This window comes from Pholcus phalangioides, unplaced genomic scaffold (genome assembly GCF_987345545.1).
Source record: "Pholcus phalangioides strain wild (caught in Gottingen) unplaced genomic scaffold, Ppha-v1.0 ptg000007l_1, whole genome shotgun sequence".
Taxonomy (NCBI): domain Eukaryota; kingdom Metazoa; phylum Arthropoda; class Arachnida; order Araneae; family Pholcidae; genus Pholcus; species Pholcus phalangioides.
The window spans coordinates 31,464,798-31,477,846 of record NW_028301600.1 but is presented as its reverse complement, the minus strand read 5'-3'; the positions used below and the strand labels follow the sequence as shown (position 1 = coordinate 31,477,846).

The 13,049-nt window shown below is 38.1% G+C and overlaps 1 protein-coding gene and 3 non-coding genes across 4 annotated transcripts in view; all 4 read left to right on the top strand.

Annotated features, from left to right (window-relative positions):
- The window catches only part of LOC149085177 (uncharacterized), a 79,309-nt gene that overhangs the window by 57,893 nt on the left and 8,367 nt on the right, over positions 1 to 13,049 (top strand). Inside the window, exons 4-6 of the mRNA XM_089233038.1 lie at positions 494 to 627; positions 4,015 to 4,228; positions 5,412 to 5,560. Of these exons, the coding sequence (XP_089089164.1) occupies positions 494 to 627; positions 4,015 to 4,228; positions 5,412 to 5,560 (497 nt within the window). The remainder of the gene's footprint in view (positions 1 to 493; positions 628 to 4,014; positions 4,229 to 5,411; positions 5,561 to 13,049) is intronic.
- On the top strand, positions 2,274 to 2,347 carry TRNAT-GGU (transfer RNA threonine (anticodon GGU)). The gene has a single exon. It is a non-coding gene; the product is annotated as a tRNA-Thr (tRNA).
- Positions 2,553 to 2,626, top strand: TRNAT-GGU (transfer RNA threonine (anticodon GGU)). The gene has a single exon. It is a non-coding gene; the product is annotated as a tRNA-Thr (tRNA).
- TRNAT-GGU (transfer RNA threonine (anticodon GGU)) lies at positions 2,832 to 2,905 on the top strand. Its single transcript has one exon. It is a non-coding gene; the product is annotated as a tRNA-Thr (tRNA).

Sequence of the window (13,049 nt, the reverse complement as noted above, 5' to 3'; positions counted from 1 at the left end):
TAAGAGACTATATGGGACCAGAGAACTTGCAATTTCAATCTGTCTCCGAATTACTGACAAATCGTGCTGAAGCACCTTTCCGATTAGCGGGAAAATATTAACGAGTCCATACAGCGCCATGTGAGAGTACAAAGGGGTACAATAATTGAGAATTTTAAATGTTTGGTCGGTCGACTAAATAGTTTTGATAATACGAAATTCTATGCAAAAATGTCTCAGAGAATTAACTGCTGTGAGACCCCTAATAATCAATTTCACGACTAGAATTCTGTTCATTCATTAATATTAGAACGAAATGATCTAAACATCGTTTTAATACAGATATAGCAATTTTCCAAAATTTTATAACGTGACAAAGCAAAAAAATTGAGATTCGACTTATAACGGAAAGTTCGTTACAACGAGTTTTCGTTTTGATTGTAAACTCTTGTCACAACGGAGTTTTACTGTATTTTTTTATAGGAATTATAATAGTTTTTCTATATGTATTTAGCTTTACCTTCGGATGGTCCAGAGATAGGTGGCTTACAACCTCGGTACCAAATCGGTGATCAAGTGAATATTACGTGTTCCTTCGGACCGTCTAAACCTCCAGCTAAACTTGAATGGTACATCAATGACAGATTGGTAAAGAATGTTACATTATTTTTTATTGTAAATTTATTTTCAGAGGTCATCCTATTATTAGGGTTTGTTATTTTGGGGTACTACTAATGATGCTTATTGCTAATTATTTTTGTGGATGATAAATGAAATTTTCAGGGAAGCTGATTCTGAACTCGTGTTATAAACTGATAGAGAGGTGATAGAGCATATAGAAATAAACATTTTTACCAAGATGGATGGATAAAGTGACGCATTTGGGCTCTATCTGACTATTTAGATGATTTTAAATCAAATTGCTATTAGATAAAAGCGACACAAGAACCAAAACAAATTTCTTATTTACTGCGTTAATATTTGCAATGTGTTTTTTTAACGGTATCAGGGCCGCAACTAGATGCTTGGTCACCCGGGACAAGCGCACTTTTTGACGCCCCCTTGCAATGTTGAAGGAGAGGTTTCAGAATGAAATTTGCACCCCCTAGTTGCGACCCTGCTTGGTATGCTTAAAATATACCCCCCTCCCCCCCTAAATGGAATATTATCAATAGATTCATTCCATAAGAACTTGGGGGATTAGTTGTGACTGCAGTTTTACACGTTTTAAATACAGACATAACAAGCCAAAAAGGGCCTTCTACCGGAAAACACACACACACCAATGAGTACGAGACGAGACATTGTGGATAAGGAATTTTAAGAAATTGAAAAGAGGAAGAGAATTTGTTGATTTGTTGAGTTTCAAATACCACTAACAGCCTTCAGATAGGCCTATGAACCTAAACGTGTCAATTGCGTCCATTTCATTTTCTGACAAAAGAAATGTTTTTGTTCCAGTGTGCTCTATCACTTCTAGAACCGGTTCCACCAGGACCATATAATAAGGGCTGTCTCATGACGCGCCGGAACGGTACCAACTGACGTCATCGCTCTGACAGGACAGGATGATTGCCATTGGTTACCCTGTCATTTATTAGAAAAAGTAAAATTATTAGACCAGTGACGAGTGTCATGCACCTGATCCGAGACCAAGCCCACTGAGCCAACGCTGCAAGAGAAAATTCAAGAGGTTGAGACAGTCGTTACTATATAGCCCTGGGTTCCACACCGTCCTTCGCAACTGGGTGCCACGAAAAAACTTGTTTTTGACGGAAGAATCGCCTCAGCCAAACCGCAAAAACCAGTTTTTGAGAGGCGTAGCGCTGCTACGATAGATCCAGAGTATTTTGGGTTTGGAATCATCCTGTATAACAAGATACAAAAGGTCATTTTCATATTGAAATGTCAACTATTTTATCTGGGAACCAGATAATGGCATCTGACGTATTCAGCATATTTTCAAAAGTAATGAACTTTAGAGAGATATAGATGGCTTTTTTCTCAGCCAGAGATATCAAGGAAACAGTTATTTTCCGGATATTATGCTGAGGTGAGCTCGGAACGGGTTCGAGTCCCGGCGGAGACGTGATGACTTTTCGTTCCGAGCTCACCTCAGCATAATATCCGGAAAATAACTGTTTCCTTGATATCTCTGGCTGAGAAAAAAGCCATCTATATCTCTCTAAACCGTCCCACCCGGGGGCCATTTCCTGAAGTTAAGAGAGGCAACTAATGCCTCTACTTCAGCGCCTCACGACACAGTGCGTGAAATTTGGAAGGCAGATTCATGTGTCTCCAGTGGTGTAGATGGTAGCATGCTTGCCCGGTATGCAAGAGGGCCTGGGTTCGAGTCCCGGCGGAGACGTGATGACTTTTCGTTCCGAGCTCACCTCAGCATAATATCCGGAAAATAACTGTTTCCTTGATATCTCTGGCTGAGAAAAAAGCCATCTATATCTCTCTAAACCGTCCCACCCGGGGGCCATTTCCTGAAGTTAAGAGAGGCAACTAATGCCTCTACTTCAGCGCCTCACGACACAGTGCGTGAAATTTGGAAGGCAGATTCATGTGTCTCCAGTGGTGTAGATGGTAGCATGCTTGCCCGGTATGCAAGAGGGCCTGGGTTCGAGTCCCGGCGGAGACGTGATGACTTTTCGTTCCGAGCTCACCTCAGCATAATATCCGGAAAATAACTGTTTCCTTGATATCTCTGGCTGAGAAAAAAGCCATCTATATCTCTCTAAACCGTCCCACCCGGGGGCCATTTCCTGAAGTTAAGAGAGGCAACTAATGCCTCTACTTCAGCGCCTCACGACACAGTGCGTGAAATTTGGAAGGCAGATTCATGTGTCTCCAGTGGTGTAGATGGTAGCATGCTTGCCCGGTATGCAAGAGGGCCTGGGTTCGAGTCCCGGCGGAGACGTGATGACTTTTCGTTCCGAGCTCACCTCAGCATAATATCCGGAAAATAACTGTTTCCTTGGTAATGAACTTTATTTATGAAATGCGATAATACGTGTATATGGACAATATATACTTGAAAGTTAACGAAAGATATTCTGTGAATGTGAAGTACGTTTAAAATATAAGAACTCATTCCGTTAAATGTTCTAATTATACGCCAAATGTCATCACGCTTATTATTATCAGAATTGATACGGAGACTTCACGCTACTTTGAATTCCAAATTTCGACAGAAATTCTCTCAACACAATTAAAGTTAAAGGCACCAATGATAAGTACAAATCACACGCGAAAAAACAAAGTTTGTTCGTCATATATCATGTAGATATTTGCTTTAAAATTTACCAAGTTTCAAGTATTTTGCGTCTGTGTTCGAAGCAAAGATATTCATTCCTCGAAAAATATAAACAAGTCGGTGCTTGTGATGGCAAAGTTGTGTTTTTTTTTTCTTCTCCCATACAGGGCCAATGTAAAGTCTATCAGCTTCATAAATGACGGCATATCGCTCACTGTAATGAGAGGTAATGATGTGAATCCGATTGTTTCGAAAGAAGAGTTATCGTAATTTGAGAGCTAGCCACGGAACACATACCACACAGAGTTTGAAGAGAAGATTTTGAGTGAGAAGGAAGTGAAAATAAGGAGAAAGCGAACGGACAATGTCTTGTGGAGGAATGCTTGGCTTTGCCGATGCCCCTTCCCTAACCTCAATTTTCTTGATTAGAGTTTTCTCTGCGAAAAGAAACACGTTGCGATTGCAAATCAGTGGTTTAACGAGAAACACTTCTGTGGATTACTTTTCAGCCTTCACTACTGGCTTCTAAAGTTTGCGTGCAGTTTTCTGTCAGAGAAGTCATTCCTGTGTAAGGGGCGATTTCGGGAAACGGAGGAAACAAAAAAAAAAAAAATAAGAAATGGGTGGTAGTCTTTTGATGGATCATGTTTCTGCAGCTTTTGCAGTGTTATGGGTGCGAGTTTTCTCTAACAGCACACAAAAAAGTGTTTTCTTTTCTTTTAATTTTTTTATTTTATTTTTATTATCATCAAAAGGCGGTTTTGCGTTTTCAGGCTCCTGGACGTCACGTCACTCATTTGCCTCCACGTCGCATGCAAGAAGGTCTACAGTGGTGCTCGGCTCGACTCTTATTTGTAATGTCCGGTGAGTACATAAGACGCGGTGGTCTACGCCTCCAGTGCATTGCTCAGGTGGATATTATTTACGCCAGAGCTTTTGACGAGATTATTATTGGAGAGAGACTGTCCGGTCCTGGACCACAAAATGGTATGTACCATCTATATCGTCATTTACTGTCTCACATTGCTGATGTGTTCGGGCAAATGTAAAAAAACACATGGTAAATATATAAATATTTGTTTGTACTTGATTGAATCATTGTATTTGCAGTGTAAAAAACTTCTCTGAGATTCTTAATACTTTTACTCACTTATGAAAAAATGTCTAGACCCATTTAAATTTATAATATAAAATATCTATATAGTGTGACATGAAAAAATGTAAATTGCAATTTTCATGGGTATTTCGCGTTCTACTTGGTTTTGCATTCGAATCGTTTTCTATACTATCGTAAAAACTTCTGTATTAGAATTTCCATTTATCGTATCAAGGATTATATGGGTGCGTTTGGTTCGTATTGCGCTGATGCATCCAACCACTTGTTACACCAAAATTTCTACGAATTTCAATTCGGTATCATTGTTTGAAATCATCTAAAATCACCTCTAAACTGTATGCCCAGTCTCTGAGTGGATAATCTGCCTTTGGTTTGGCAAAATGGATGAATACATGAAACAATTTTTTATAAATTTGTGTCTTAGGGTTTGTGTGTAAATACTTTTAGATATTAATAAAATCTCCAAGATTCTTTTACATCTCAGATAAATTTTAGTTTATATAGCTTTAAGTTTTAATCAGAATTTTTGTGTCACTTTCACAAAAAGTTTAATAAATAAGACACACGTCATCATGAGCATATAAATCAATATGGAGGGTAAAATCATGTAAAAACTAATTGGTTACGACTGTTCTTGAAGTTGTTGTCATCAACCTACAATTACACTTGGGGCCGAACATCGTAGATTTGCAACTCATTACATCAATATACAAGGTCACACTGGAAATACAACAGATCCTGATAATAACCACCTTCATTAATTTTGAAAGAAATAGATCCGCTTTCAGTTGGTGATATTATACGGGATAAAACACTGTTATTTCAAATACAAAGCAGTTTTTTCTTTGCTATGTAGAATAGAACACGTTCGAAGTAATTGGTGGTTCAGCCGAACACTTCGATTCTAATACCGTCGCTAGTGAAAATCATCCATAGAAAGCCATTTTAGAGTCAGAATTAAGTTGTTTTTTGATGAATATGTTCAGTCTTCGACTCATTCAAAGGCAAGTAATGTTTTTTTTTTTTCTTTTGCTCATTCATTGTCTGTCGTAGCTCCACACGTAGTGCCAAGCAAGAGACGCCCTCGAGTGAGCGGCAGCTGGGTTCGTTACGACGTTGGTGATTTGGTGGACGTGAATTGTACATCAGCCAAAGAACAAGGCACGCTTCCCATTCTGAGGTGGTACATCAATGACAGAGAGGTAAGTTCACACGAAAACCGTTTCTTTGAAAGGTAATTACTCCCGTAATATGGCTTATCCCCCCACCTTTCTTTTAGTATTCGTTTTTGTCACGAGTGCACGTGAGGCAAGTATTAATATTTTTCTTTTAAATCTTCCAGAGAAATCGAATTCAGAACACGATTATCTGCTAGAGGAAGCTTCGAAATTAGAAAGACATGTTCGACATCCTATGTTTCCTTCTGGAGATAAGACATTTTCCGTCGGGAGGGCGTAGTTGATGACTTCATTTCGCGGAAAATTCCGCAAGATTCTCATACATCGGAATCCTGTAGGGATTCTATATCACTTGGAAATGAATTTGCGGTGGTATGGTATCTCGAGCAAAGAATGGTTCTTAAATTATTCGAGGTTGGCCTCTGGAGAGAAAATTCATATTTCACAATCTATAAAAAGGAATCTATTCTGCTTCTCGAACCTTCCCTTGTAAAGACTACTCCAAGCATTTTTTATGGACTGGTCACCATGGGAATCCCTAAAGCAGCGGTTCTCAACCGGTGCTTCCCGGAACCCTTGGAGCTCCGCGTGCTCTTCCCAGGGGCTTCGCGGCCGCTCGAGGGTAAATTTGATAAAAATATAGTGATACTCAATTATAACGACAACGAATGTTCCGCGAAATTTTGTCGTTATAACCGAGGTGTCGTTACAACCAAGGTCGACGCTTTCAAGACCTGTTAAGTTAGAGAAATCTTTTCAGATGCAATCAAGTAGGGCTGATTAAGTTGTTTTATTCAGGGTGACCATATTTGATCAGGAAAAATACGGGAAATCGAAATCATAAATGCGGAACATCGTCAATTCTCGCTAAAATGTTGCAATTGTCCAGACAAAAATCACCAATTCCTCACAAATAACCCTTGGCGAGAAATACGGTGCTACAGCAAGTCTGTAGTGATGTAAAATGTATTTCACAGGGGAAAAAATGTTGAACAGGGCTGTCTTAACGGCATCACAGGCCCAAGGGCGAATTGATTGTTCTCTGGGGCTCCCTACTTGGCTAGAGAGAGAGGGGGAGAGTGGGAGAGAGAGAGAGAGAGAGAAAGAGAAATACCTGTGCTACCCAATTTCATACTCACTATTGAAAATTCACGACGCCCTTTTTGCACTTGAGGCCCTCGAACTGTGCCTGGATAAGTCCATGCGTTAAGACTGCACTGAACATGGCAAATACGGGGTGATTATAAAAAAACTATCCCGACATATGGGCCCCTAACTATCATACCATTCACAGAAACTGAATGAAATTTTGGCATAAGGTATTTTGATGTATGCGCTCAAGAATGATATGGAAAACAACAGTGTCACTCTAACAGTTACGGTTACAGTGAGAAAATTTCGAAAATATCAAACGGCAACACCAAGTTTTTTGTATTGGAATGCGATCTCCATACTGAAAAACACTAAATAGCGTTGGAATGGAACCTGTAGCACGAAAATCCCCGGAGCTAGGCAAGGAAAAAGTAAAAAGGACTTTGCCGTGCACCAGAGCATTAATGTTCATTTCATTCGTCACACCGTTTCTCCGGCTGAGATCCCAGCCTGATTAGTCCTCCACAAGGTCATGTGGAAAATTTGTGAAACACAATAAAATGCTTTATTTTATGCTGCTTCTCTGTCCTTATTGGTTGTCCTCACTTTTAGCCTATCTACCGCCGGTGATTTTCATGCTACAGTTGCCGTTCGAACGCTATTTAGGGTTTTTCACAATGGAGATCAAATTCCAATACAAAAAACTTGGTGTTGCCATTTGATATTTTCGAAATTTTCTCACTGTAACCGTAACTGTTAGAGTCACACTGTTGTTTTCCATATCATTCTTGAGCGCATACATCAAAATACCTTATGCCAAAATTTCATTCAGTTTCTGTGAATGGTATGATAGTTAGGGGCCCATATGTCGGGATGGTTTTTTTATAATCACCCTGTATGTGAGATCAATATTGATATTTATAGTCACAATTACCGCACATACGCATTCGTTCCCTATTTTAGTAAGAGTTATGAATTGAAGTAAGCTTTGTGTTGAAGGGAATGGACTTTTTAATGAGAAAAAAAAAAGTCAAGAAGGAAAAAGTTACGAAAATTTTTCCTTATACGTGTCATATTATCTCCCTAAGTATGATAAAATAGAATAATGACAAAAAATTCGTTATATCCGAGGTCGTTGCATTTCAGTTGGCCGTTCACAATGGTCTGTTAACATTACTTTTCATATAAATTAGACAAAACTGCCAATTAATGACGTTATAGCCGAGTTGTCGTTATAACCGTAGTAGAATATAATCGGGTCCCTGTATACAAAAGAAAAGAAGCCAACGGGGCTTCGTCATGGATATTATATACTAAAAAAGGGCTCCGTGAGTCAAAAAAGGTTGAGAACCCTAAAGCCTTGTTATCTACTAGTTGATATTTCCGACGGTGCGTTTCGTAAGAGAGCATAGGGAAAGTGCCAGTTAAAAATCCAATTGGATTTTATCTAATTTTGAAAACGAGACAATTTTCAGAATCCTGTAAAAATCGCCAGTGTTTTAATCGTATTATCCGAACGTTAATCATATCAGTCAGCTTTGCAAACTATGAAAGTGCTGCCGATTACAGAGCTCCTGATGTTAAATGCTAGAAATACTGTAGATAAATATTTTTACTGATAATAAGTTTGAAGCCAAACTTATTGATTTCGTTGTTATTATGTGTTCTTTTCTGCAACTATTTTTAATCTTCTTCAATCTATCTTATTATTGCACATTGGATATTTTTGGTACGTGCTGACTGAAAATCTGCCAAATTAGTTGAATCAATTGATTCTGATATAAGCACTACTACTAAACCACACATGCACGTCGTCCTCATTCATCTGCTGAACTTCTGACGAATTAGTACATGTTGGAATGTGTGTGTACGTGTTGTGAATCTCACGTGAAGTTTGTTTCTGTGTAATTCTGTTTATGTGTAGTGCCGTTATCTGTTTTTCTAACTATGAGTGAAGTGTAATGATTGAATAATTGTATCGTTGCACTCTGTGGGGAGACATTTTAACGGGGACCTTGGCCCGCATTTTCGCCTCGAAGTTGGGGACCACAGAAAACCAACTTCAGCCAACCACCACTGTGGCGACGGTGGGGTTTGATATAAGTACGGTCAAATCACAATACAGGGTGTCTGGATCAAATGTCCATAATTTCAAACAACGATTAAAAATTAGTAATGCCACGTAGGGCATTAGAATTTAACGTAGGACGTAAGCAAATTAGAAAAATTTAGCTGCCCAGCTCTGCGAGTTTGGTTTGACGACAGTTTTTCTGAAAGCGTCATTACGTACGCTGTCAAGAGCAAACGAAGAGAAAATGAAAAAATATTATATCACATCGTAGAAGGTGCAAATTATTCTACGGATATATCAGCTCTTATCGGGCCAAATGTTGCTATCTATTAATGAAAATTATTTAATAATGATTAATAATATTTCCATCTATTTTGAATAATGAGAAACATATAATATTATAATTTTGCATTTTTCATTTGCTTTAACTCTCAAAATTTCCCATCAATCTAAAAAAAAATGTTCGGTATTATTTGGATTTTTTACATGCCCGCGTCGGACATGTGATCGAAAAAAAATACGTGCCCCAACGGAGTTTTTACATGCCCCGGGCAAGTCGGGCAATAGATAGTCCAGCCCTGCAATAAATTTGCTCTGTCCCGTTAGTGTCCGTTTTTGGGAAGTTCCACTGTAGATATTTTTTGGCCGATTTGAATGGACAGTGTAGTTTCATTTTGATGTTGATCTGAAAGTTCGGCACTTAAAACATGGGCATGAGCTAGAGAGAGAGAGAGAGAGAGAGGAATGAGAGACTAGGGGTCGGTATTCTCACGTTCATTAACGCTAGCACTCTGGCAAACACGCTGGAAAGCGTCGGACTTACACGACTTTAAAGGCAAGCCTGTTGCCCGTCGTCGTTTGATTGTGTAGAGTGGTTTTGCTTGTTCGAGGCTGATCAGCGAGGCTGTCGTTCCCTTGGGAATCGCTCTCACTGAGTTATAGCCCGTCAGTCAAAATTCATCGAGCGATCTTGCTATACTTCTACTCATCCAACATTGCCCTCCCAACACACAACGTCATTCACGTCTCCCTTTACGTTAGATATATGTATGAGAGATGGATAGATCCACGAGATAATGGAGCGCTGCGGCTAATTGCGAATCGGCCCTTCCATTTAATCCTGAAAAGAGTCTGAGCTGGTAGAGGGCGGTCCTCTCTCTTCCTCATAAAAGCAACAAAGAAAAAAAATATGTATGTGTATATATATATATATATGTATATATATATTATAATTTTCACAGTGGCTCTCTCACACACAGTGTGACCCTGCGTTGAGAAGCGATACTTATTATCTACTTTAATGTTTAAAAGTAATGCCTAAAATAAATAATTGCTAGTTTTTTTAATAATGTTTAAATAATAACTATGGGAGTAGAGTCTGCTGTATTAAATAATTATTTCGTATTTGAGCAAGGGGCAATGAACGCGCGTTTGCAATTTCTGTAGTGAAATTTCCTTGGCTTTTTGGGGGTCTTGTTTCCTGCGTGATATGTCAAACATTAGTGGCATTGAAAGTATGAAATTTCGTGTCTAAGCTCTTCCTAAATATTTTATTGTCATGATTACAGCCCCGAAGTTCAGGCAAAATGTCATAAACACCTTTTTTTGCCTATTTTTAAACTTCTTTGTAAAAATGCCTTTTTTGAGTTTTTCCTTCCGGAAATGCCAATCTCGATATTGTTTTATATTTGTCCTTGAATATTGGAGGCTACATTCTGTAAAACCTTGATATTTTATACTTATATATTATATATTTCAAAGGAATTGTTCTTTACGAAAATTTCAATTCTTAGCATTAATTCTTATCAGAAAATCCCCTCAGCCCCATTAAAAGCAAATAGGTGTTAATGCCAGAGAGATAGGCATCTGACAAAACTTGGTATTGCTAGGCATAGAAGTGACAAAGATTTTTCATCTCTGCTATACTGTACTTAGTCTTCAAGTAGCAATCAACACACCATCAAATTCACATCGAGATTGTAAGAGGAGATTTTAATTAAAAAATAATTGCATAATTATAATTATAAACCAATTAATTATTCACTTTAGCTTACATTATTTTGCGAATTAGCTAGTATTATGTATCTAGATGAATAAAATCACCTCCGACTTAAACTTCATAGCTCACAATCACTTTCTTTTTGGTATGATAGTATCAACTTGGCTAATAATGCAGTTAGTTGCCCATAAATAAATTTTGGGAAATACATATTCGGGTAACAAAACGTGCGCATAAACGCCTTATAAGCCAAAATATAATTTTTAAACACGTAAACGCCGTGGTACTTCATCGAAAAATTACGATAACGTCTTTATCCAAGTATACGTTTATACTTATAGGAATTAAAAGGCAAAATTAACAGTATCGACTCGCCACGTGGTGGTTAGACATTTGAGAGATGAGAATGAATCATTTCACGGATTAAGATATTTGGCAGATGGAAAAAATAGGAAAAAGATTTTGTGGAGAAGATGGCCCATGTGATCGTATGGCTCAAAAATTAGATACCGTCATGTTCCCCTCAGTCAGACGAATTTTTGCAACAGTATGGAGACAGTGAGCTGAAAGAAATGCGTCAATTATTTGGTCTCTCTACAGAAAAATCATATTCCGAGTGGAAAATGCTCAGAAACATAAAGTATGCAAATTTTAAACCATCAATATCTTTGGAATCACTGTCGGAGAAGACAACTTCTCAAAAGCTCACTAAGTTTGAGACGATGAGAATGAAATTTTGAAAATTATATTGATAGTTCTACCGAGCACTCTGTCAAGTTGGAAAGAGTATGGAGCAAGAAAAAAAAGTAAAAACCATCATTAAAAAACGATAGCTCAAGTTCAATGAAAAAAGATGCAGTAGAAAACAGGGTTTTCATACAAATGCTTAAGTATTAGAGGACTTAAATCTGAAGAGAGTGTTCAGTTTTGGTGGCGCAGGATTCCATATGAAGCAGGCGTCCGTACCTCAAAGATTTGACTGTGTGGTATGTTTCAGTTAATAAATATATACTTACTAAAAATAAATGATAGATGTGATAAATAGACGAGTGAATTTTTTTTACTTGTACTTTGTTTGATGAGCTTAGTATGAAAGTAATATCTGCTTGGAGTTCTCAGCCAACGTTGAAATTGTTTTCTTTATCGCGTTCGTGAGTGACCACTGGATTTAGCAGGCCTAGTCACAGTACTACTACTGGTGTACTACAGTTCCTACTGTGTTTGTCCAAGGGAAATTTCTTAATTTCCACCGCTATTAGGAATGCTAAAAAGGTTTTTCCTTTAAAAAATACTATTGAGTGACGGGTATTGAGAAGCTCCAAAAAAAAAAAAAAAAAAATGTCGAGCAAAAAAAAACATTAGATCCAAACTCTGTTTATTAGAAGCTATATAGTGATAGGAAAAAGGTCGTAATTATTTACAATGACACAAGACGACGACGACTAAAGTAATTTTGTCTTAAACGTTGATATGGCGTCGTTAAATCTTGTTCTGAAATGAATAGAGAAGAGATAATAGAAGCAAAAAGTTCGTCAAACTGTGTTCTTTCCGAGCAAGTTTTCTGAACAGAAAAGACGAGCAGGTGCGTCTTGTCAACGACCAAAAAGAAGACGAAACATAAAAAAAAATAATGAAACATATATAAAAGATGGAAACGATAGTAAAAACAAGAGACTACCAAAAAGCACGCCAAGCAGATGCCCCTTTTCGTGCGATCGATGGACCGATCGATTGGTACACGCTGTACTCGAAAAAGCAAAGACGGTAAACGTTGATCGAATACTCCGCACCACTCGTAGGGACTTGAATAATGATGTAATTAGCTTTATTAGAGTGACCTACCACCATGGGGGGAAAGCGAGTACCTCACAAGAAGTTCTGTACCTTTGAGGAAAAACGGTTGTTGTTGCCTTCCAGACAACTTACGGCTCCTTCGCTAGATTGCCATTGCTTTCGATACTTATAGCGCGTCTGTGTGGTGTACCAGAACGACGTTCGATGAATTTTATCTAGCGAACAGTTCACCAAAGAAGCGTCGTAGTTTGAAAACATAGACATAAGTGCGTAAATATAAATAAGTACAGTAGACTCTAGACTATCTGGCTCTCGACTATCCGATCTCCGTACTATCCGGCTAGTTTAAAAACAATAATTCATTTATGAATTAAAATATTACCTTTGAACAGAGAGAGAGAGAGTAAAATAAGTTCAAATAATTTTTGTAAGAAGGTTTGTTTTGTTCATTTTGAAAATGAATGTATTTTTGTAATGTAGGCGTACAGCAGTATTTCCCAACTTTTTTAATGTAGTGGATCCCCTTTAGGGAAGGTCAAGGCACCGCAGACTCCCTG